At 44.6% G+C, this 27,135-nt stretch overlaps 1 protein-coding gene across 1 annotated transcript; it reads right to left on the bottom strand.

The window, feature by feature from the left end:
* Positions 1-268: 268 nt before the first annotated feature.
* LOC141165127 (TRPM8 channel-associated factor homolog) lies at positions 269-27,135 on the bottom strand. The gene is made up of 7 exons (XM_073650766.1): positions 26,507-27,135; positions 23,270-24,222; positions 11,828-11,922; positions 9,289-9,502; positions 6,240-6,479; positions 4,198-4,532; positions 269-514 (listed from the first exon to the last, which is right to left on the bottom strand). Exons 1-7 carry the CDS (start codon positions 27,121-27,123, stop codon positions 269-271), a joined length of 2,700 nt encoding a protein of 899 aa, XP_073506867.1. The 5' UTR covers positions 27,124-27,135.

Genomic DNA, 27,135 nt, shown 5'->3' with positions numbered 1-27,135 from the left:
CATGATTGGAGAATGAAAAAGTATTATTTATTGAACGTAGTAATTACTTCATAAGTTTATGTAAATGATGATAATTATCCACATAGTATCTTAACACTTCTAATTTTAGATCTTAATATAGCAGTCTGTCACATATCAATAGTATGATTTGGTTTTAATTTATTCTATTTTCATTTACTAGCAATAATTCATATAATTCCTAAGAAGCCATTTACCATGTGCTAATCTAAAAGTGTTATATTTATATACTGTAGCTGTCTTATCAAATCTATTTAGCATATTTCTTCATTGGATTCTCTTCCCATGCAGGCAATGTAGATATTTTTTTGCTGGTTGAGTCATCAATGGGCCATCCCCAGGTCTGGAAAAATGGGACCAGGTTTTTATTAACTGCTTGAGAGAATTTCTCTGCCCAAAGACTCATCTTAACATTCTTGTCATTACTGACTTTAGACAGGGTCTGGTACTCTGAAAAAACTCTCTTGAAGGAATCCCAACCAAAGCCCTCTTGTAGCTGAAACAGTGAAGACAACATACAGTAGGCTTAATGATACAGTTTAATATTAAGGGTATAAATGATAAATATGTTATAATGCAAAAAAGAAAACATCATGCATGAACCCTGTGTTAGGTGTATAAATGATATATTAACAGACTGCAGAAAAATCAGCTCTTTTTTTGCTAAGGATTATTTAATATTAGCTTACTGATGTACAATGAATAGTGAATTTACAACACCTAGAAAAAAATGTGGAATTATGGAAATCACAGGATCAATAGACATGCTCATGAAATGCAAAAGATAAAAATTGGAAATAAAATTTTTAAAACATTTCTAATTATTCAGAATTGAGTATAACTGCCACATACAGAAATGCATATACTTACACGCCTTGGCATGCTATCAATGAGAATATTAATGGCTGTCTGAGGAATGTTCTGCCATGCTGAATGCACTTGGGAACATAAATCATCAAGATCCACTGCTGGCAGCTCTTTTTGCAGTTGCCAACCAATAACATCCCAGATGTGTTCGATTATAGACAAGTCCGGATACACTTCAGATCATGGTAGCAAGTTTAGGCCATGCAGGCTGCTTACAGGAGCATGAGCAACATGCAGCCTGGTGTCGACATGTTGAAAGTCGGCTCCTAGGTCACTTTAGAGAAATGGCCATATCACTAATTCCACCACCAAATCAATGTAACTACAAGCTATTAGTGCACCTTGAATGAAGAGGGGCTCAGCTACTGTACATTATGCCACACCACACCATAATCCCAGAACTGGTGTGACTTTCCTCATGGAGGCCTCTTCATTGCATTGCCCGTGGAGTCTCCGGACCAATCTCTGGCTATTAAAGCTTCCAAGACAAGTACACAACTCGTTGCTGAAGAGTACAGACCTCCACTACAGCCTTTATGGTCCATTACAGCTTCTGGTCTCCATCTGGAGATATCATGGGCAATGCCATGAAGAAGCCTTCACGAGGGCATATCACATTGTTCCTATTCACAAGATTACCTTATGAGGAGGCATAACGTATAGTAGCCCGGCCCATCTAGTTTTCATTCTAGGTACACTAATAAATCAGTATTACCGTGATTTGGTGGTGGAAGCAGTAGTATGGCCATTTTTCCAGAATGTCTCAGGAGCCGTTTTTCAACACAACAATGCCAAGCTGCATGTTGCTCTTGCTACTGGGAGCAGCCAGTATGGCCTAAATGTCATACCATGGCCTGCAGTGTCTCTGGACTTCTCTACAATAGAGCACATCTAGGACTTGTTAAAGAGTGTATATACATATTTGTACATCTTCCAAACTATTGTTGAAAAAGATGGCAGTGAGAAAAAGTGTCTAAATACTGCAGTAATGTGTGCATATTAGAGATGAGCAAATCGATTCGATGTGTATTGAATTTTGGTCGAATTTTAGGAAATTCGCTGGACCAAACAATATTGAACAATTTGAGATATGATTTATATGAATTTTCAAACAATGACCAAGATCATTTTTCACAAAGCAGAATATTGCACGAGCCACAAAAGACTCGCATGATGTCAGGTGCGGTCGCTAAGGCTTCCCCATTATGCCTTTCAGCTATCACATTACATAGTATAGCACAGCCAATCAAGAAGGACTATCAAAGGCTCTATGAATGCAGAGGTAGGGAATGAAGTAGATATTTTGGAAAGTATATGGATAGTGAGAGCTCACAGCTTAGCAATAGATATAAGGAGAGAAAGTTTTAAAACACTGAATAATTATTACAGATAGTGTATGAAAGGACAGTAGTGATAAACACCTACCATCTGTTTATCCATAGCCATATATGCTGAGGTCACTTGAACATTACTAAGGGCTCTTTCACATGGCAGTGTGTTCGGTATGTGTGGTGACAGTTTCCACACGTACCGGAGACACTGACACAGGCAGACCCATTCAAATCTATGGGTCTGTGCACGTCAGTGTGTTTCCACAGACCGTGTGTCCATGTGTCCACACGTAGACATGTCCGTTTTTTACATACTGCACGGTCCACAAAATGTCTCATGCTGAACATATATGGCTGACATCTGTGTGTCATCAGTGTGACACGAACCGGTGCCTGGGAATCAGCAGTACAGTTAACGCTGTTCCCAAGCGTCGAGTGCTGAATGCTGCCCTCATCATTGTTCCTTGCTCGCGCTGTGATCAGCACGAGCAAGAGACAATGTTGGAGTAGTAGTCTGCTCCCGCAGTGTCCTTGTGTAAAAATAACAATAAAATAATAAAATCCTTATACTCACTGGTCCGGAGATGTCCCCTACTGTAATCCATGCAACCGCTGACACCAGGGAGAATGAGCCGCTCCAGCGAGCAGGGCCCTGCACTGAGCGGAGCTCACTGAGTGATAGGACACTGCTCCTGAGCTCAGCGCAGCTCCAGGCCTCGCTCGCTGGAGTAGCTCATTCTTCCCGGCGTCAGTGGTCAGGTGGATTACAGTAGGGGACATCTCCAGACAGGTGAGTATAAGGATTTTATTATTTTATTCTTATTTTTACACAGGGACACTGCGGGAGCAGACTACTACTCCCAACATTGTTTCTTGCTCGTGCTGATCACAGCTCGAGCAAGGAACAATGATGAGGGCAGCGTTCAGCACCCGGCGCTTGGGAACAGCGCAAACTGTACAGTGATTCCCAGGCGCCGGTATGTGTGATCCTGATGCGGCACACATGCGGCACATGGTTGCTAAATGTGTGCCACAAATGGACACATGGACCCGGGTACGGGTTTTTCCAGTACTGGAAATATCCGGACGTGTGAAACCAGCCTAAGGCTGTGTTTGTGTTAAAGAGTTGGAAAAGTGTCCAATTCAGTTTAAAGAGAACTCAGAGGGTCACAGAGGTGTTTTCAGGGCAATTGGAGGCTTCGCTGTACTTGCAATTTACAGCGAATCAATTCACTGCACATCAAATTTTTAGGAAAAAGTTGACATAGCTGGTGAATTCGAATTTCAAAACATTTACTCATCTCAAGTGAATATTCTTCATAATTTTTTTACTTTCTTAATGTTTTGGGCGTTGTGGAGCATGTATGTACATTTTTAGCTAAAAGGAACCTGTCAAGCATTCATGCACAGGCAGCATGGATCAGAACCTAGCTGCACAATTGCCACCATGTATATTTTTATTCTGAAATGCTCTAGCATTTCCAAGAAGATATAGTTTGAAGATCAGGATGGCTTTTCCCCAAATCGCTCCATGTGATTGACAGGTCTCTCCAATGTAAATCACATGCAAAGGCACTGGGAGAAGCTGACAGGTTCAGAGCCGCAGTAATCAGGTCTCTCGCTATGGTCCCTGGCTGAATCATCGAACTATATTTTTTTTGAAACACCGGACCAGGTTTGGGCATCATGAATCATGTTGCAGGTTCCCTTTTAGTTAACTTGCTTTTTAATATACGTGATTTTAGTCCCATTAGGGAACTTTAAGCTAATAGGAGACAGAGTCATATGTTCTGTCTTCTCGGCTTCTGTACTTTCACTAAGCCACAAAAGTCATTGAATAATGTCAATATCACATATGTCAACAACTTTTCCATGTGTGATATCCCAGTGCTGTGTTATCAGTTTAAGTCAATCTAACCTTTGCATGTGCCCTAGGAGGAAATTTGATAAGTGGTTGCCTTACAATTATGCCCTAAAATACCTGAAGATAGGTCTCAAGCGCTGTCCATACGCTCCACTCAGTAAGGTTGGCTCCATTCTTCACATACTGCTTGATTCCATTTTCCCTGTCCTCTGGCTTGAGGGCAGGATGAGCTTTATTCCTTGGGATTCCGAGCACTGTTTCATGTACATATACCGACCACAAGTTACATGTGGCTTCTGTGGTGTGAGGAGGGAATTCCCAAACTCCTCTCTGCTCGTTGTGACCAAGCTCATGTATCGCCCCCCACATACCTTTCTTCATTTCATCAACATTTACTAAACCAGGTGCTGTTGGCAAATGACACATTATTGGGTATCCAGCATGCATCCAACCTACAGCAACAAAAAAATATAAAACAATGAAACAGATTCAAAGTTAGATTGGTAAAAGTAACATGGAGAATTCTCATATTCTTGCTACTTGCTGTTACAAACAGGGACTACCCCTGAAGGACTTTCAAAGCTAATAGTTAAATGTCAAGAAAAGTAATTTACCACATAATTTTATGTGTAGTTTAGAATGGATTTTTCTAAAAAATCCACATTGAAAACTACTTAAAATAAGCTTCTTTTTGATTTGATTTCAATGATTTCTGCAGTGTCTATGAAGGATGGCATGCAGGATGGCAGTGCTCAGCTGCGATCCAGCCTGTCATCTCAATGCCACCCCAGCGTGGCAGAATTCTCCTGCTCAAGCGCTGAGCGCAGGAGAATTCTCCCACGCTGTCAGTGACGTGCATGAGGTGAGCTGAGTTCATTGGACATGAACTCGGCTCATCTGGATGCCATCACAGCCAGACACTGAGGAGCGCAAGCATGCCTGTGCTTCTCAGTGTCTGTGGCATGGCAAGCTGGATGGCAGCTTTCAGCTGCGATCCAGCCTGTCATGTGAATGTAGCAGAGCTGGAGCCATCCTGGGAAACATGGAAAGGTAAGGATGAGGTTGGTTTATTATTTTATTTTTATTGCAGGAGATCATTGGCTTCAGCTGGAATGGGCGTGATGGTAAGTATGGTTTAATTTAGAACATTAAAGAATTGTGTGTTTATTTCAATTAAAGGACTTATTCTGGGTGTTTGTGTTTTTTTTTAACTTTGACTATGGGGTTAGTAATGGTGGTGTCTTATAGACACCTCTCCATTACTAACCTGGGCTTGATGTCAGCTGGCATTATAAGCTGACATCAACCCTATTACCCCACTGCCACCGCTACAGGGCAGTGGGAAGAGCGAGGCTAAGTGCCAGAATTGGCGCATCCTATGGATGTGCCATTTCTGGGGCGGCTGACGGCTGGTGTTTCTAGCCTGGGAGGGGGCCAATATTCATGGCACCCTTCCTGGGCTATTAATATCAGCCCCCAGCTGTCTGCCTAGCCTTTGTTACCTATTAAAGTAGGGGGGACCCCACGCCTTTTTTTATGGGGGGGTCCCCCATTTTAATAGCTGGAAAAGGCTAGGTATTCAGCTGGGGGCTGATATTAGTAGCCTGGGAAGCTCAGTGGGTATTACCCCCTTCCCAGGCTTCAAACATCTGCCCCAGCCGTCTGCTTAACCTCCGCTAGAGACTAAAATTACGGGGAACCCCGCGCCAATTTTGTTTTTAATAAATCCTTTATTTTAGCAAGTACAGTAATCAACACTATCACTGTACTTATTATATATGTGACTGACATGTTTCTATCTATCTAATTTATGTGTGATGCTCTATTCTTTCTGTTCTAAATTGTCTGGTACCAGTGTATGCCGCTGATGAATTGCCGGCTTTTCATGTTTCACTGTGAGCACTGTTCCCATCGATTTAAGCAATCACTGTAATGCCACAACCACCATGGCTGTGACAGTACAGTGAGTGGCAGACAATCCCTGCATCATTGGTGCTCTAAATAGTGCCAAACATGCAGGACGGGGACCGAGCTCCCGCCCGAGCATCGCCAAGTACTCGGCGAGCTCCGAGCATCTCGAGTACTGAGATGCTCTGGCGAGCACCGAGCAGTGGCGAGCATGCTCGCTCATCACTAGTAATGAATCATACAATCCTTACCTGAAGAGATCTGAACATCAGCCACAATTCTTTCTGGACGAGGCAATTTTTTTGGGATGGATGCAAGATCTACTATTGCCAACATGATGTCATCCCAGAAAGACAACAGAGATTCTGGATCCTCTAGTAAGCGGATTGCATCAGAAGGGACAGTAAAGATAATATTCTCTGTTATAAGCTCAGCCCAAGGAGCTGATAAAAAACGAATTGTTTTCAACCATGAGGAAAGGCTAGTTTGTCCTGAGGAGAAGTTACATTTAGATTAGTTTACTATACAGCCAGGTATAAAAGGTGGTTCATGCTCAGAAACCCTCCAATGTGGCTGAATTACAACAATTTATCAAAGATGAGTGGGCCAAAATTCCTCTAGAGTGTTGTAAAAGACTCATTGCCAGTTATGGCAAACGCTTTATTGCAGTTGTTGCTGCTAAGGGTGACCCAACCAGTTATTAGGTTTAGGGGGCAATCACTTTTTCACACAGGGCCTTGTAGGTTTGGATTTCTTTTTCCCTTAATATTAAAGACCTTCATTTAAAACTGCACTTTGTGTTTACTTGTGTTATCTTTGTCTAATATTTAAATTTGTTTTGTGATCTGAAACATTTAAGTGTGACAAACATGCAAAAGAATAAGAAATCAGAAAGGAGGCAAACACTTTTTCACACCACTGTATAACAATAATAGAACACTAGCAAACATAAAAAATAAAACAGCCAGGAGGAAATTCATCAGGACTAGCATCTTATATGCCTTCATAAAAGGGTTGGTCCCCTTCAAGAAAAAGGATAAATTGAATGTGTGCTGTCTGATTTTTGATCGAATAGCATACGGACAGCACACTGACCCATGTTATTCAATAGGGCTGTTCAGATGAACGATTTTTCTCTCGGTCCATCTGTGGGAGAAAAATGGCAGTATGCACTACTTTGGTCTGATTTCCACACCAGAATAACGCTTGCAAACGGCTCGCAACTCCCTTACTCGTCCAATATTGTCAAGCGCACATGGAGCTGCACTCGGAGCCAGTCACCTCTGTGATTGCAAAGGTGACTGGCCTGAGTTTTCATATGGTCATCTGCAGCCAGCCTTAAGCTGCGATAGCTATGTAGTAGAAGACTGTGAAACATCAGGAGAACTCTTGCAGGATGTGCCAGTGGTGAGGAGAGACTGCCATCTTCTGAAATCAAGTGAAACCAAGTTGTGCTAGAAGAGTTGAAGGGTGAGTAAATTCAGATGCCGGACCTGATCAGATGACCTACAGGAAGGATTTCCTGGATATAAAAGCCCAGCGTGCCAAGACACAGTGAGATTTAGCTTCAGGCTGCAGAACGGAGCCGACATGCTCCAGAGGTACCATAGAGCACAGCACGACATGCTTCAGCCGCAGGCTTGCATCGCATAAGAGCCAGACGCCGCCTGATAAGGTCCAGACTCCTCACAGAAGTGCCCAGAGTTCTGTGCACATTGGCCAGAGCCAGGACCTGCACACTGCACTGATCAAGTTCCCGGAATCCGACGTTGCCCTGTCAAGAGCCGAGGCCTGGACCGCCTTACCCCAAGCCTGAGAGACTACCATCGACGGTCAAGCCGAGAAGAGCTGACAGAGGACTGTAACAGAGAAATGTGCCAGCAGTTGCAGAGGAACAGCGCGAGTGAACAGGGCTGTCACTTTCACCTACGGTACCTGGGACAGTTGGGATTAGGACTACAGGTTGGGAGGGGGCCAATAGGTGCGTGGGAGGCTAAAAGGGACCTGATTGACTATATCCGGAAGAGACTTGCAGCCTAGTGGAAAGAACCGGTGACCCCCGCTAGGGCCATACAGATAGAAAGAGAACTCACGTGGTGACTCCTACGACTGGGTGCATCACATTTTTGCAAATAACTTTACTGTTACTTATTGAAAGGACTTATTATTTTTATTCCAAGTTACTGTTTGTTACCATTGTTACTAACCCCTTTCAGAATAATTGTTATACATATAAAGTGGTTATATCAATCCCTGACTGTTCCCGCCTCGTGGTCTCTGTGCATTGCATTCCAGCACCTGTCCTACAGCTATAAAAGAAAAAGACCATTACTTACCCTCCCCAGGTACAGCACTGGCTCTCCACCGCTGCCCCCGTCTCTGATGTTTGTCTGCAGTGCTGACGTCATATCGACAGCACTGCAGCCGGTAAGTGAGCTCAGTAGTTTGTGGTGTCTTAACGGGCAGAGCTGCTGAGCTCAGTGATTGGCTGCAGGGTTATTAATGTTAAGTCAGTGCTGAAAACACACAATATAGACCAGGGCAATGGGGGGATAGCTACCAATGGACCCAGCAAGGGTAAGTAGTACTATGTTTATATTTAGAACTACTGCAGCTTATAGCATAACATTTCTGTTAACTCTTCCTTTCATGTAAAATAAGCTCTGATTCTGCAGATTCTCATGCAGATTAATGTCCGGCCCATAGCCTGGAACAGCTCATTTATTATAAGGTGAATAGGACAACAGAGTTGGATTTATAATATTATTGTATTAATATTAGACAAGGAAAATTTTCAAAAAGGATTACACAGCAATTGAGTCATGAATTTTCAAAGTGAGCCCACAAGCATTATCAGGTCTTAGAGATCTTTCAGTAATATTTGCAGTTTGTAACTGGTGATAGCTTTAAAGCAATCTCACTTATGTTGTATTAGCATATTTATAGCGTATCAATGTTATGAAAGCTAATAGAGCTAGGTTCTTACCAACATCACAGCCTCCATTAGGAGTTTCATTTGCAACTTTGTCAGTTTTATTTAGCTCACCATCCTGATTATTTTTTCTATGTTCTGCCTTAGAATAATGGGCATCTGAAAAGAGAGCAAACTGACCCCATTATAGATAGGGAGCAGTTTCACACAGTAAGTGTCCATAATGGGACAGACTTGTTTCTCTAAAGGAATTGAAATCCAAAACAGAAAAAAAGAACTCCAAACACTAGTGTGATCCTAGCATTAACTTGTGCCACATCGGACCCTAAAAACTAGTAGATACTTTTAATTAGAAAGTAATGTCTCACCTTTTATAAATGTTGGTGCTGGTTCTGCTCCATAGAATATAACGGGAACTATTCCTAGCTGACTTTTCCCCTTGACAATAACATACAGGAGTCCTCCCCAGACACTGGATACCACAACCTTCTCAGCTACAACATTCTTTCTATGTACAACCACTGGGGCACGACACAACTGTTCTGCTGAGCTCAGGTCATCTGAATGGCAACCAACCTGCACCTACAATACACAACAAAGTGAAGAATATAAGGTATCGTACAGCTAGAAATCTGCATGCACCAGAGCATGTTCAGCTTAAAGGGGTTGCCTAGTCTTAAATTACAAGCCTGCAGTCGCTCTATGTGACTGGAGACTTCTGACTCCTCACATTGTGCGCGTTGCTCGCTGTGAGAATTCTCCCATGACGGGGGCGGTGATTATGTGACTGCAAGTATGCAATATGTGATTAGACTGTTTCACTTACATTGAGTGAGGCCATGCTTTTCTAGTCGAAATGTGGCTGGGAGTATGCATATCGCATACTTGCGGTCACATGACCCCGGCACCGCAGAATCCTCACAGCACGATGTGACTGCAGACTTGTAGTATAAGACCTGACAACCACTTTAACAATGTCACAGTTCACTATCACAGAGTTAAAGCTAGTTAGTATGTAGCTTGTAAAGCATATTCTATCCTCGAAGCAAATGAAAAAAATATTTTTTTCTCATGGATTGAGTATAAATCCTCCATATGAGAACTGAGGCACCCAGAGGTATAGGACACGTATGTATGGTATGAGCCCATAGAATTTCACAAAACAATAAAACCTCATAAATTATATTTGCCCATATCTATTACTGGAAAAATGAACTTATCTTCATATACAGTTAGGTCCATATATATTTGGACAGAGACAACATTTTTCTAATTTTGGTTCTAGACATTACCACAATGAATTTTAAACAAAAAACAAAACTGAAACCATGAGTTCAAGACTTCAGGCAGTCATTGCCAACAAAGGGTTTTCAACCAAGTACTAGAAATGAACATTTTATTTACAATTATTTAATCTGTCCAATTACTTTTGGTCCCTTTAAAAACAGGGTGGCACATGTTAAGGAGCTGAAACTCCTAAACCCTTCATCCAATTTTAATGTGGATACCCTCAAATGAAAGCTGAAAGTCTGAACTTCAACTGCATCTGAATTGTTTTGTTTAAAATTCATTGTGGTAATGTCTAGAACCAAAATTAGAAAAATGTTGTCTCTGTCCAAATATATATGGACCTAACTGTATGATGCATAATGTTGGTTATTGATTTATTGGGAAGGAGCAAAAAAACATACATACTGTATAAGTAATTATAGTTATTACTCTTAGTTTATGGTTTCAGTGTGTTGTAGAAATGTTAAAGGGGTTTTCCCACAAACAAAAGTTAATTTTAATCAATAGATCTTGGAATAATAATAATTTCCACAATTGGATGTTTAAAGAAATTGTCCAGTACTTTATATTACCCCCCCCCCAGCGTATCCCCCCCGGGGCCCCTAAGAATTTTTGTAAATACCTTACGTTGCTGTTTCTACCCGTGAGCTGCGCTATTCTTGGCTGCTCACAGGCATCACGTGACCCCGCGCTGACGTCACGACAAGTGAGGCGTGACTCAGAGCTGGGGTCTCCGCGATGGCTGCTGGGTTGTGGGCGGGATTACCCCCTACGTCACACCCAGCATCCACTGCGTGCTTTCCCAATGAATGGGGAGAGGGAGAGCGCGCGGTGGATGCCGGGTGTCACTCGGGGGGAGGTAACCCCGCCCACAGCCTGGCATCCACCGTGGAACGCAGAAGACAGAGACCCCTGGCAGCTGCCAGCACTTGTCTTAACGTCAGCGGATGTCAGAGCCGGCTGCAGCCGGGGGTCACGTGATAGCAGCTCTCACAGGCAGTATCTGCAACATAAGGCAATTACACAAATCCTTAGGGGCCCCGGGGGGATACATTGGGAGGGGGGTAATATAAGGTACTGGACAACCCCTTTAAATAAAATGCTCCTGTGCTGAGATAATCTTATAAATGTGCCCCTTTGTAATGACTGTGTCTGACCGTGTATGAACACGGTCTAATCATACCATATTTCCTTGGCAGGGGAGTAAGAAAAAGAGTATACAGACATTACAGCAGGGGGTCACAGCTGATTCTTTCTTTGAAGTAAAACATTGTTTAAAAACAGGCAGTGAAATGTTTTATCTCACAAAAAGAATCAGCTGTGATCCCCTGCTGTCCTGTCTGTATACTCTTTTGCTTCCTCCCCTGCCCCGGAGATGTGGTATTCCTGTACGGTCAGACACAGCCATTACACAATACACAGCAGGGGCACATTTATAAGATTATCTCAGCACAGGAACATTTTATTTAAACACATCCAATTGTGGAACTTATTATTATTCCAAGATCTAGTGATTAAAATGAACTTTGTTCGTGGGAAAACCCCTTTAACTACAGGACTTCCCCTGACAAAATAAAATGACCCTAGAATGGATTTTGCAAAGAAGCTGAGAGTTACCTGAAGACCTTTCCCAATAACTGAGGCTGGAAATACAAGTGTCGCTCTCTTATTGGGAGGCAAGTAAAGTCCTGTACTTCTCCATGCATCTCCACCTGGAAGCCCAACATAAGTGTTAATACAGTGAACATTTTCTGCATAGTGTCCCTTTAGTTTTAGGACTAATAGTTATATGTAGCATCTTTTTCTAACTAAATAAAACAATATAATATGTAAATGACCCATAATATCCAGTCTCAAATGGAGCCCAGTATCATAACAGATCCATAAACTATAAACTGCTGGTTTGTGGTACTTAACATGCACTGAAGTCACTAGCTTCACTGAGAAGCATTCCACTAACCAGCCATAAGTCATGCCAATCTGTCTAGTCCAAGCGTGACCCAATTCATCATTATCATACCTCCCAGCTTTTGAAGAATAGAAAGAGGAACAAAGTATGCAGCATGCATAGTGCGCTGTGGAAAATTTTGGCCACGCTTCTGGCCACACCCCAATGCATGCCCATTTACCATTTCTCTCTCCCCTGTCAGAAGTAGATGTTAGAGGGGTGGTGGCAGTGAGAGAAGGACAGACGCCTGCGATTGCATACGATATCTGGCTTTTTGGTGTCTGTAGGCCACATTCACACCTAGCGTAAATACTGTGTTTTTTGTTTTCTGCAGGTGTCCACACCAAACTACTCAATAACAATCTTCTCTGCATCTTTGCTGCATTTTTTATGCCTTTTTCCTCTTATTTGATGCACTGTTGGTGCAGATTTGAAGCCACATTTTTATTGTGTTTTTTTATAGTATAGTATAGTTTTTTAAGACTTACTGATAGGGAATGTAGATTGTGAGCCCCAATGGGGACAGTGCCGATAATATCTGTAAATTGTCTGAATTGTAAAGCACTGCGGAATATGTTGGCGCTATATAAATAAAAAGATTACTATTATTATATTATTATTAAATAAAAAGATTATTATTATTATCATTATAGCACAGAAAAGCTTTAACTCTGCACTTAAAAAAGTAACTGCCGTTTTTTTAAGGCTTCACATAAAAGCCTCTAGAGGAAAAAAAGCACCGTGTTTAGATGCACAGGGGGCGCAGTTTTCATGAAATCAGATCCACTGTTCTTGGATAGTTAAACACAGCAGAATTTCTGGGCAAAAAAAGCAGCAAAAAATATGCAGCATTTACACTACATGTGAACACGACCTGTAAGCACAGTCACCTGGCTGTGCGACTACAGAAAAGTATGACTTTCTTTGAAACGCTGCAGTGTTTCAGAGAAAAAGTAGTTTGAAAAGCCAGAGACTATAGGGGAAAACCTGAGTAGTCCAGCGCCGCTCCTTGTTGGCTTCTCCCTGAAATGCTCCAGAAGATTAACAGGTCTCTCCCTACGTACAAATAAGGGAGAGACCTGTCATTTATGGTTCCCTTTAAAGTCTTGTTAATGGCAGCCATGAACCTTACACAGCCTGATACCTGAGATGAGCTTTCAAGCATTTTGGACAATTTTTCTGTATCAGAAAATGCAAACAGCAATTCTCCCCTTTGAAAAGACAATGAATTTTGCCATATTTGTTGCTGGGCCCAAGTGTCCCCTCTCTGTGGTCAAGTAAAAGTAGTCTATATAAATGACTTTTTTTTACTATGGTCCTGCAGGGAAAATGTAATATTTAGGGCTCATATACGCTAATCAGTTTGCTGTCCTTATGCGAAATGGGTATGATATGCACAGCACCCTGACCAATGAAATGTGGTAGGCAACATGAACGTTTTTACACGTCGACCGACGGCAGCATGCATTACTTTGATCCATATTTCGGATTAGACCCTCCTATAATATGTCAATGGGGGTGCAAAAAAATAGATCCATTGCAGTACTTAAAGTAGGAAACTGTATTTAGCTAATTATATTTTAATGTGTTGATGTATGATTGGATGCCATATAGAAATTGAAAATGCACTTATACTATCTGTTATTGGTGTCTGTATAAATGTATACACATATACATTGACCGCCCCCTCCCGCCTTGGTGTAAGCGGCAGGCAGGCAACATTTTATTATTTAACTGGAGAGTTGTGTGATGAGAAGCAGGAGATCTGTAGCTGTATATGGTTTTATATAAAGAAAATTGGTAAAGTAAGCATAATTGAGGGTAGAGGGGGGAAGATGGAAATTTTGATGTCTGTTGTGATCACCAACACACTTGGAAACCTCCTTTTATGGTACTCGTGTCAACAGTGTTTTGCATTAGTGTGTCCGTTTTTACCATAAGTGTGTCATCATTGTGTCCTTTTTTACCATCAGTTAGTCATCGGTATGTTTGTTTTTCCCATCAGTTAGTCATCAGTGTGTCTGTTTTTGCTATCAGTGTGTCACCAGTGTTTTGCATCTGTGTGTCCATTTTTGCCATCAGTGTTTCAGCAGTTTTTACCATAAGGGTGTCATCAGTGTGTCCGTTTTTACCATCAATGTGTCATCATTGTGTCCATTTTTACCATCAGTTAGTCATCAGTGTGTCCGTTTTTGCCATCAGTGTGTCATCAGTGTGTCCTTTTTTGCCATCAATGTGTCATCATTGTGTCCGTTTTTACCATCAGTTAGTCATCAGTGTGTCCGTTTTTGCCATCAGTGTGTCATCAGTGTGTCCGTTTTTGCCATCAGTTTGACATCAGTGTTTTTCACGGATTGCTCCCAAAAAAACATGTCTCCGTGTGTTTTGGACGGACGCTCGGTCCATGAAAAACATGAACATGTAATTAGTAGTGTTGAGCGAGCATGCTCAACACTGCTCGGTACTCGCCCGAGCATCTCACTACTCGGGATGTTCGGCGAGCACCGAGCATTTTCGGGTTACTAAGGCGGGAGCTCGGGTCTCCCCCCTGCATGTTTGGCGCTCTTTACAGAGCCAATGAACATGCAGGGATTTCCAGTCAGTCACTGTAATGCCGCAGCCTTGTTGGTTGTGGGCATTACAGTGATTGGCTGGCCGCACAGCGTCACCTCGAGCATTTAAAACCAGGCGCCGCTATCTTGGACACAGTCGCTCCAGATCAAACAGTGTAGGGAGAGTGCTGCTGAGCTAGGGAGAGATTTATACTGTGAAATAGGTAGTATAGGGTCTCTAAAGCCTGCAAAATCAAACAAACAGTCTTCTGAGGACTAATATCCATCCCAGATATCAGGCAGGCAGGTGGGCTGTATAGGAGACGCAGTGGTTATACCAACAAACACTGCATTACAGTCCTGTGTGCTGCTGCTGCTCAAATTGCTCGACTTAGCCCCAGGTCTCAGGGGCCAGGAAAAATCCTTTTTTTTCATCTAAATACTTTTTTTTTTTTTTGCTCAGTCAGACTGTACAAATACCCGTCTTATTAACCTTTTGGTATTCCCCCTCCCCCCCCCAAAAAAAAATTGATTGTGTCTGTGAGTGTTCAGACACAAATATATCTGTTTAAAAGAGTCTGATTTCGGACAGATAACTAGAACTGTGGTTTTGCAGTTCCACGGTTCAAATCTCTGTATTATCCACTTTTTTTGCTTTTTTTCCATAAAAAAAAAACAGTTTGAGTGTCTCGCTGACTGTTCAGACACAAATATATCTGTTTAAAAGATTCTGGTGTAGGCCAGAGAACTAGAACTGTGGTTTTCCTCTTCCACGGTTCAAATCTGGGTGTAATCCACCTTTTTGCCTTTTTTACATAGAAAAAAACAGTTTGAGTGTCTCGCTGACTGTTCAGATACAAATATATCTGTTTAAAAGATTCTGATGTAGGCCAGAGAACTAGAACTGTGGTTTTCCTCTTCCACGGTTCTAATCTCCTTTTTGTTACCCTTTTGCCATTGATAGTGCGAGTGTAAGCTATTTTACTTCATTTACAATGGGAAAGGCGCGTGGCAAGGGACATGGAACTGGAAGTTCTGGTGATGGTGCGTGTAGAGGACGGGGCCATGGCCAAGGTGAAAATGTGCCACAACCAATAGCCACATCTTCTCGCTCCCAGTTTTTGGCCGAATTACTAGGGAAGCACACAACAACAAGATCACTATTGCGAACTGATCAGTGTGAACAGGTTATTAATTGGATAGCAGATAATACTTCCAGTCACCTGGGCACCACCACCTCCGGTCTGTCTTCCACACGGTCAAGTCTTAGTAGCCGTGAGTCTCAACCGCATACTCCTCCTCACCCTGATGCTCCTTCCTCCCACCATGCCGAGTGTCGTCAGACAGCAACTGATCCCACAGTTGGACACTCTGAAGAGCTGTTCACTGGTCCATTTACCATATTTGTGCCCCTCACCTGCTCCGCTTGAAGTGGTGGAAGAGGAGATCCCATGTAGCGATGCCCAAATATTTGAACAGCCACGGCCACAGGAAGGCAACGCTGGCAATTTGTCACAAGAGGTGGACGATGACGAGACACAATTGCCACGAAGTGAGGAGGAGGACCGTGGTGCGGCAGTGGAAGAGGAGGAGGTGGTGGATGATCTAGTAACTGACCCAACGTGACAGGAGAACACGCAGAGCGAGGCCAGCAGCACACAGGGGGAGGGAGGCAGAGTACCCCAACAGGCAGGAAGAAGCAGTGTGGTGGCCGCAGACAGAAGGCGGGCAACCGTTCCCCGTAACACCAACACGAGGGACGCGGCCAGTACAACCGGTAGGTCTTCCAGAGTCTGGCATTTTTTTAAAGACTCTGCTGATAACCCCAAAAAGGCCATTTGTACCACCTGCCAGGCTAGCATCAGCAGGGGTGACAAAACTACCAGCCTGACCACCACCAGCATGATCAGGCACATGTAAGCAAAGCACCTGACTTTGTGGGGCGAACCCCAGGGTCCACGACCAGTGTCAGCGGGTGTCACCACTGCTTCTTCCGCTGTTGTGCGTGTAAGAGAACCCCCTGTTGTGCGTGCATGGCAATCCCCTGTCCATACTGCATGCAAGGATGCCCCCTCCTCTCAGTCTTCACGTGTTATGGCAGTTTCTCAAGAAACAGCATCAACGTCCACATCCACGTCCCACCGCAGCGTTCAATTGTCCATATCCCAGACCTTTGAACGAAAGCGCAAATTCGCAGCCAATGCCCCACAGGCCACAGTCCTAAATTCACAGATTTCTGGACTGCTTGCATTGGAAATGCTGCCTTTTAGGCTGGTGGAGACGGAATCCTTCCGCAACCTTATGGCGGTGGCTGTCCCTCGGTACTCGGTCCCCAGCCGACACTATTTTGCTCGGTGTGCCATCCCCGCACTACACAAGCACGTGTCCCAAAACATCTGCCGTGCCCTCAACAACGCAGTTACTGGGAGAGTCCACCTGACAATGGACACGTGGACAAGTGCTTGTGGCCAGGGACGGTACATCTCCCTGACGGCACACTGGGTAAACATAGTGGAAGCCGGGACCCAGTCGGACCTTGGGACGGAACACATCCTCCCCACACCGAGGATTGCGGGCCCTATGTCAGTCAGAGTTGCCCCCACAGTGTACAGCTCTTGCGCATCATCCTCCTTCTCCTCCTCATGTTCAGCCTCCATCTCAGACATCACCACATCAGTTACAAGCTGGAAGCACTGCAGACTGCCTCAGCCAAGCTCCAATAGGCTGTGCTGAAACTCATAAGCTTAGGTGATAAACCTCACACTGCTTGTGAGTTGTGGACAGCTGTGAAAGAGCAGGCAGATCTGTGGCTGAGACCGCTGAACCTACATCCAGTCATGGTCGTGTGTGACAATGGCCGTAACCTGGTGGCGGCTCTGAGGCGAGGTGAGATCACACACGTACCATTCCTGGCTCATGTGCTTAACCTCATGGTTCAGCGGTTTCTTAAATCGTACCCCAAGTTGCCAGATCTGCTCGTCAAAGTACGCCACCTGTCAGCTCATTTTCAGAAGTCGGCTACAGCTTCTGCTGCCCTTGCTGTGTTGCAGCAGCGTTTGCAGCTTCCGGCACACCGACTGGTGTGTGATGTCCCCACACGTTGGAACTCTACCCTCCACATGTTGCAAAGGATTTGTGAGCAGAAGAGAGCAGTTGTGGAGTACCAGCTACAACAAAGCCGTCGATATTCAGGTCAGACTCCACACATAAGACCTCAGGAGTGGACCTGGATGTCTGACATATGTACCATCCTGACCAACTTTGAGGAGTCCATCAAGATGGTGAGTGGCGATGACGCCATCATTAGCGTCAGCATCCCACTTGTCTGTCTTTTGCAACGCTCTTTGCAGAGAATTAAAGAGGAGGCATTGCAGCCAGAGTATGATGAGATGGATCAAGAAGCGGTAGCGGTCGATTACACACAGCCCAGCCTCATCTCATCCCAACGTGCATTGGGGGACAATGAGGGAGAGGAGGAGGAAGAACAGGAGCTGGTATCATGCGCTGTAGACAGTAGTACCTGTACAACTGTCATACCGTCGGTTCAGCGAGGACAGGGGGGAGGAGGAGGAGGAGGAGGAGAGCATGGTCAGTCGTCATCTTGGTGAGGAAGTCTTGCCCGTTACCAGTGCCGCTGGGGGAATTATAACTGATAAGCGCACTTGCCTGTCAACTGACAATGCTGACAAGCTGACCCTTATCAAAATGAACAAGGGCTGGATTGGTCCAGACTTCTCATCACCACCAAATGACAGCAGAGTAACATAAAGTCAAATCCACTGTGTTATTTCGGGAGGTGTATTCCCATGCACCGCTTCACACCCACACATGGGTATACGCTTCCTCATTTCGGCTGTTTTTTGCTCTTCTCCTTATCCTCAGCCTCCACCACCACTATACTACCAGGGTGACTATAGTCCGTGTTGCCAGCATTGCAAGTTCCTCCGTCCTAATTTTTGGCAGCTTTTGCTTGGAAGGCATAGGAAAGACTGTGGGAGACCCACTCCCCAATAATGGGAATAATGTTTTTAATATGCTGTACTGCATGGCTCTTGTAAGGGGCATTGCAAGTTCCTCCGTCCTAATTTTTGGCAGCTTTTGATTGGAAGGCATAGGCAAAGACTATGGGAGACCCACTCCCAAATAATGGGAATAATGTTTTTAATAACCTGTACTGCATGGCTCTTGTAAGGGGCATTGCAAGTTCCTCCGTCCTAATTTTTGGCAGTTTTTTCTTGGAAGGCATTGGCAAAGACTATGGGAGACCCACTCCCCAATAATGGGAATAATGTTTTAATATGCTGTGCTGCATTCTAAGGGGCATTGCAAGTTCCTCCGTCCTAATTTTTGGCAGCTTTTGCTTGGAAGGCATAGGCAAAGACTATGAGAGACCCACTCCCCAATAATGGGAATAATGTTTTTAATATGCTGTACTGCATGGCTCTTGTAAGGGGCATTGCAAGTTCCTCCATCCTAATTTTTGGCAGCTTTTACTTGGAAGGCATAGGCAAAGACTATGGGAGACCCACTCCCAAATAATGGGAATAATGTTTTTAATATGCTGTACTGCATGGCTCTTGTAAGGGGCACTGCAAGTTCCTCCGTCCTAATTTTTGGCAGCTTTTGCTTGGAAGGCATAGGCAAAGACTATTGGAGACCCACTCCCCAATAATGGGAATAATGTTTTTGATATGCTGTACTGCATGTCTCTTGTAAGGGGCATTGCAAGTTCCTCCGTCCTAATTTTTGGCAGCTTTTGATTGGAAGGCATAGTCAAAGACTATGGGAGACCCACTCCCCAATAATGGGAATAATGTTTTTAATATGCTGTACTGCATGGCTCTTGTAAGGGGCATTGCAAGTTCCTCCGTCCTAATTTTTGGCAGCTTTTGATTGGAAGGCATAGGCAAAGACTATGGGAGACCTACTCCCCAATAATGGGAATAATGTTTTTAATATGCTGTACTGCATGGCTCTTGTAAGGGGCATTAAAATCATCTTGTTATGCTACTGTGACCTCCACGTCTCTTCCAAGGGTCATTGATATTGTCTTTTTATTCCACTGGGACCTCCACGTCTCTTCCAAGGGGCATTGATATTGTCTTTTTATTCCACTGCGACCTCCACCACTCTTCCAAGGGGCATTAAAACCGTCTTGTTAAGCTACTGTGACCTCCACGTCTCTTCCACGGGGCATTAAAACTGTCTTGTTAAACCACTCTGAACTCCACAGCTCTTCCAAGGGGCATTGAAATGTTGTTTTTCACTACCTCTAACCTCCACGACTCTTCCAACGGGCATTGCATTTCCTCCTAATTTTAGTCAGCTTTTGCTTTTCAATGCATAGGCGAACACTAAGGGAGACCCACTCCCAATTAATGGGTAGAAGGTTTTTTGTACACTGTAATCCACGTCTGTTTCAAGGGGCATTGCAGTTGCTCATAATTTTTGGAAAGCCTTCCATTCACTGCTCAGGCCAACAGTGTACAGGAGACCCAGTTGCTATAAATGGAAAAAACGGTTTAGTTAAGGCCCTCTGACCTCCATGTGACATTGGAGTGCCTCGAAATTTTTGGTAGGCATTGCACTCACTGTATACCCTATAACTGTGTAGCCGAACCGCTCCTTTTGGTACAGAAACATATCCTACAAGACATATGTGGTTGACTGCCCTGATATTGATGTGAATGGTCCCTGTTCCTCCTGCTCTTTCTCCTTTGTCACCACCTCATCCATCATTCATCACCTGAAGCTTTGTTTTAACGGGAGTCATAGAACTGGGATAGTAGCAGGAAAACATCCAGCAATCCTCAGAGGAGGTAGGATATGTGCCAAAATCCTGCCCACGGCAGGCCTAGCCGCTACTACATACATGCGCTTGCATTCCAAGGAACAGAAAGCTAAGGAGATGGATGGCCTCATGATCATGAATAATTTACTCGTTGTGTAGGAGGCCGACCACTGCTGCTGTCTACCTTCTGAACTTTGTGTTGAAGCCTGATTGACCCAGGACCCGCAATCCTCTATGTCTGGAGGACGTGTTGCATCCCAGTGTCCAACTGTGTCCCGGCTTCCACAATATTAACCCAGTGTGAAGGCGTCAGTGAGATGGACCATCCCTGGCCACATTCACTTGTCCACGTGTTTGTGGTTAGGCTGTCCATCCCACTAAATGCACTGGGGAGGGCACAGGTAATGTTTTGGTATGTGCGCTTGTGTATAAGGCGCACCGGGACAAATAGGGGCGGCTGGGGACCGTTTATGGACACCCGGCCACCCCCAGGCGGCTGGGGACCGTATGTGGGCACCCGGCCGCGGGGCGGCTGGGGACCGAGTATGGACACCCGGCCGCCCCCTGGTGGCTGGGGACCAAGCATGGACACCCGACCGCTGGGCGGCTGGGGACTGAGTATGGATACCAGGCCGCCGACGCAGCCATGACGTGGTGGCCAGATCCCGCCTCCACATGCCTAAAAGGCCCAATTTCAAGTGCAAGCAAGCAGTATGGTATTGCAGCCTGGGGGTAGGTGGGTGGCAGGCTGCATACTTGCGCTTGCATTGCAAGGAATGGGGGAGGTACAATTGAACACTGCCCTGGGACAAGGACTTGAACGGGGATAGTTGCAAGTCTGCAACGACAGATGCAGGGCGGGAGCCATCTTCGCATGTGCCATGAACAGGGGGTTGGCGTGCACACACTACAGTGGAATAGGCTGTCCTTCCCACTAAATGCGCTGGGGAGGGCACAGGTAATGTTTTGGTATGCGCGCTTGTGTATAAGGCGCACCGGGACAAATTGGGGCGGCTGGGTACCGAGTATGGACACCCGGCCACCCCCTGGCGGCTGGGGACAGAGTGTGGACACCCGGCCGCCGGGCGGCTGGGGACTGAGTATGGATGCCAGGCCGCCGACGCAGCCATGACATGGTGGCCGGCGTCTGCCTCCACAAGCCTAAAAGGCCTCATTTCAAGTGCAAGCAAGCTAGCAGTATGGTATTGCAGCCTGGGGGTGGGTGGGTGGCAGGCTGCACACTTACGCTTGCATTCCAAGAAAACAAAGCAGATTCTAACTTCTATCATCATCATCATGCTCCTCACCTTGACACTCTCAACTCCTCTGATGGAGAAGCCCGGGCCCACCGGAGGAGTCTGGTTGGCTGGTGGGCTCGTCCAATGCTGCCCTAAAGCAGACCAGGCTAAGAAATGTGTGGGGAAGGTTACCGGGACAAATAGTGACGGCTGGGGACTGAGTATGGAGACCTCGCTGCCGAAGCAGCCATGAGGTAGTGGCCAGCTTCGGCCTCCTCCAAAATAAAAGGCCCCATTTCAAGTGCAAGCTAGCAGTATAGTATTGCAGCCTGCGGGTCGGTGGGTGGTTGGCTGCATATTTGCGCTTGCATTGCAAGGAATGGGGGAGGTATAATTGAACACTGCCCTGGGACAAGGACTTGCACAGGGATAGTTGCAAGTCTGCATCTTCTGATGCGGCAAGGATCACTTCTGATGGGCACACTTTTAGGCAGTGACCTGGGTGTCAGAGATGCTTCCAGGGGTCTTCCCCATGCTGTTCCCATGTCTTTTCAGCCCTGTATGCATGTGTCACACAGCACATGGCCAGATAAGGTTGTAAAATGTTAAAATGACATTTCCCGGTGAATGCATTTGTCACGGTTGAAAGCAATACAAAAGTGCAAAAACGCATAAAAAATGCTACTTGTGAACATGACCCAAGGTGTGGAGGATTATTTTTGTTTTTGGTTATTTATTTTACCTTATACACAAGTCTTTACCCTGGAAAGGATGTCCCTTAACATATTTCACAGGAAAACAGTTTCAGTTTAGTTTTTGAACGTTTTATTGTGAGCCCGTAAAAGTGGCTTAATACCTCTGACCACGTTGTTGACAGCAGTGACCTGGGGGTCAGAAATGCTTCCTGGGGCGATCCCCATGCTGTCCCCATGTCACTTGAGCACTGTCACTATCGTTTTGGGCACTTTTTAGGCTTTCTACAGACTGCCGGGGGTGCCGCCGCAAAAATGCTCGGGTCTCCCATAGACTAACATTGGGCTCATTGCTCGGGTCGAGCACCCGAGTATCACGGTGAGCTCGGCCTGAGCTTCGACCACCTGAGCATTTTCGTGCTCGCTCAACACTAGTGATTAGCACTATGGATTACAATGGTTAAATGTTGCATCTGTGAGAAAAACGGATACAACACGTATGTGTAATATGGAATGAGGCCTAAGTAATATTGTGTTTCCCCTTTGACCATGTATCATTGACCACAATTAGATGTTCAAGCAAATTATCTTTCAGTGGTAATAGATAAAAAATATGACAAAGCATTTTCCTCTTGGAAAATATATGGTTTTCTATCAGTTTTCTATCATTACTTTTACACATAATGATAAATTGTGACATTTTAAGTGCTAATCTATCATTATGTCATACAAAACTGAATTCATTTTAGAAAGCTTCTTTTTTACATCTCCAATCAGTTTCTTTTGACACTCGCACATAGTTTCCAACATTTCAAAGGTTTTACCCATTGTACTTTACCAGGGTTTGTGGCATCAATCTGTACCGTTGCAATGGGATTCTCTTGAACATCAAGTTTTCCTGTGTCATGTTGACCTGATTCGCATAAGCAGTTGACATCTTGAGCCACACGCATTACGAAAGCCTCTTTGGAGCAGCTTTTCACTGGATGTTCTTTACTGACTTTTGGTAAATTACATACATTTATCAGATATGAAAGCTCCTGCCAGAGGGACACAATAAGAGGAGTGGCTGGCAACTTCAGAAAGCTTGAGATGTCCTGTTTAAGCTTTAACAGCCATAAACTCAGAGGTGGTCTGAGCTCCACTTGATTTTTCATATCACTCAGTAGCTGACAGACTGCTTTAAGAAAATGGTATGTATTCATAGCTGACTCAGGAACTTTATAAATGCCATTGCGTATAGTTGTTTCCAGAATGCTTATCCCAAATTTATTGAGAATTTTGTTTCCTTCGTACTTGGAAAGCACATCTTGATGAGAGTAAGACCAATACCAGGCATGGCCAGCAATGAGGAGGCCTCCTCCTTCTGTTACAAACTGCTGGATTTTGTCTACGTCAGCATCACTGTAAGAGCTACAACAATAGACGCTGAACTCAGAACTCACTCTGGATGTTGCGCAAGAGATACCTTCACCCTGCAGCATGGAAGGCAGATATTTCAAGTCTTTATTAACACCTATCCTTCCTTTCCTTCCTGCATCCAGCCACGAAATGACATTAAGGATGAAAGTCTTCAGCTCTTGTCTTGAAAGGAGGTTTTCATGTGTACCGATTATAACACGGCCTCGGCCATAGTATGCAGCAGCAAAAAAACACTGCTGGTTGTCAGTAAGCCCAACTGGAATTGTCAAAGGCCCATGTAGCAGAAGTTCAGAAGCAGAAGAATTCCAATTAAGATCAAAGCTGCAAACTTCATTCAAGAGCTGTTTGAGGTCCACTGAGAAGTCCACACTGCAAAAAAATAAAATATTTCTTATCTACTGACAGTTAAAGAATGCATTTTTGATTGACATGGAAGCTAACAAATGTTAATAAGTAATAGTAAGAAAAAACAGTAATCCATGCAGTAGGGACTAAAATATTATGACAGAGCACTTACAGGATAAATGTCAGTAGATTTTAGGGCCAGTACTCCTTTACTCACGGCACATGCTTCAGATGCCATTGAGCCCTTCTTCGGACACTTCTCCAGTAACTAATGTTGCACCCCTGCGGGTCCAGTCGCCACAGAGGTACTGCATCTCAGCCACAGGTGTGGTACCCCACTCTCGGGTAAGGAGGGAGCACTACCCGGGACCCACACACCCACATCCAACACCACATCACTCCAGGAGGGAATGGCAAGATTGCTCCTGAGGGAGAGCACAGTCCCTGTCTGGAGGGGGGAACTAGGTAGAGGAGGTGGGTGGAGGAAGTAGATTAGGGGAGCACTGAAGGAAGGACTGAAGGTAGAGGGGACCACGTAGAGTGCCAGTTGGTGACGTGGGTCACATGACAGGGAGTATAAAAGGAAAGGTAGAAAGATCTAGGAAGGCAGTTAGTCAGTCAGAGCAGTTGGTGACAGGAGTCTGTCACAGGGAGTGAAGAGAGAAAGGGTCCTAGGAGCAAGAGCGCAGTGAGAGAAGACCATTGAGGAGTAGGGTCCAGTCAGAGGGGCCCAGTAAGAGAAAGAACAAGAGGAGCGAGGGAATGGGAGTCAGAGAAGGGCTCCAGAGGCAGAGAAAGGATCTTAGGGGCATGGGAAGTGCGGAGTCCACCCATGCACCCGAGTTCACGCCGACCGTGAAGGGATCAGGTTGCAGTAGAGGACCAGCCCCAGACTAGTGGAGGACTGCAAGACTCAGCTAGCAAACCGGAGCTTGCAGTATCTCTAAGTGCCGTAGCCAAAACCACACACATTTGCTGAAAAGGTGGCCATATAGGACCTAGGGGACAGAGAGGACGTCGCCTGACAAGGCCCGCGGCCACTGGCTCGGGACACTGTGTGTGAGGTGCAAGGGAGGAGGGCGAGAGCCAGCGCAGAGGGAGACGACCCGGGAAAGGTACACAAGAAGGGGGTCCCGATCAAGTGCACCTAAGTTACCCGAGAGTTGGCTGGATCAATTCCCCGGAGGACACAGGACTCGGTGGGCTGTTATAACATGGCTAGCAGTTGTAACCTGGAGCACCGTAAAAAGTGTGAGTAAAAACTTGAAGACTGAACCCCACTGTGTAATTTACTTAATTGCAGTGTCACCTGCCTTGCACTACACCAACAACATCTAACATTAACCTATTTAACTGCCCTGAGGCCTAGCTCTACCCATGGAGAGCTGAACCAACTCTGCTGTGTCACCAACGGCCCCAGTGGATCTGAACAGCAGCGGCGGCCACCTACAGCCGCATACCACGGGTGGCGTCACAAAACTTTATCCCCAAAACTTTATTCCCCTCTTTTCTTTATTTATTGACCAACCTGGGTCCGACTGACCCGGCTTCCGAGTACGCCACGGTCCCAGGGGGCGCGTCACTTGCATACAAAGTGTCCTGTATTAATGGGCATCTGGCAGTAGGATCAATTCTTCTAAGCTGCCTATATGGGAATGTAGGTTATAGAAAGTTTAATAAAATGATACCTTGATATCTGTGATCTAATGTCTTATTCAAGAGAAATCAATGTTTTCTTAAATGTAAATGAGTTGTAAAGATCTATGGGCTGGACATTGATCTCCCTGAGAATTTGCCTTCAGAGTTTATTTTAAATGAAAGGAGTGTTACCAGTGTGAGACATGTAGATCAGGAGAGCAGACTGTCAGTCATTACATGTCTCACGCTGGTAACACCCCCTTTCATTTACAATAAACTCTGGAGACAGATTCTCAGGGAACTCTATGTCAGGCTCATAGATCTTAACAGCTTACTTACATATTAAGATAAACAAAGATTTTTATCTGGAATAAGACATCGAAACGCAGATATCAATGTGTCATTTTGTTCAACTTTCTATGACATGCAAACTCATATAGACAGTTTAAGAGGGTTGATCCTACTGACGGATATAATTTAAGACTTATTTAATGACAAAATTCTAAACCATACAGTTCTGATAGAGGCATGCCTAGAACAATAAATCCGAGCAGTGTAATGACATGCTGGTGGGTTACTGCCTTAAAATCTACTGACATGTTCCATTTAAAACATAGAATTAAAAGATGAAAACCTCATTAGTGTATATATGGGGCATACATATACTTACTCATCAAATGAGGGAAATGGTGGTGGATTCTCATTCACACTGAAATTCCCATTTTCTCCTCTTTTATTTGTGAAATAAATACCAGCTAGAGATGTTATTTTGTTTCCAGGAAAATGGTTGAAAAAGTTTAATTCTGGATGGCATTCAGACCAATGCCAAGCCTGAGCTCCAATAAGAAGACCACCACCTTCTTTCAAAAATGAACCAATTTCCGATACCTGACTGTCCTCATATCCAGTCATACAGAGCACTCCTAAATCTTTCTTAAAGCCAGAGGTCATGTCAATCTCATGCCCAAAAATAGACAGCGTGTTTGCTAGAAGTCCTAGGTTGTTTTCTATTCCGATTAAAGCTTCTGAGGATGGTTTCAACCAAGATATTGCATTCAGCAAAAAATTCATAAATTGTGGCTCATTAAGATATGATTCATGACTCATGACAACCAAGCGTCCCTTGCCATACTTAGATGCAGCAATGAGAACATGATTTTCTGGAGTCACCAACACTGGGAATGCTGTGTCCCCAGTAACAAGAAGCCTACAAGGGATGCTGTCCCCTGTGAAATTCAGATTAGAGATTCCTTGAATAAGTGAACTGAAATCTTCATTAGTAAACATGATTTCTGGATA

Source organism: Phyllobates terribilis, unplaced genomic scaffold (genome assembly GCF_046119375.1).
Source record: "Phyllobates terribilis strain yellow unplaced genomic scaffold, ASM4611937v1 Scaffold_11__3_contigs__length_659146591, whole genome shotgun sequence".
NCBI classification, from domain to species: Eukaryota; Metazoa; Chordata; class Amphibia; order Anura; family Dendrobatidae; genus Phyllobates; species Phyllobates terribilis.
The sequence above is the reverse complement of the archived record's forward strand: the minus strand, read 5'-3'. Positions and strand labels throughout refer to the sequence as shown.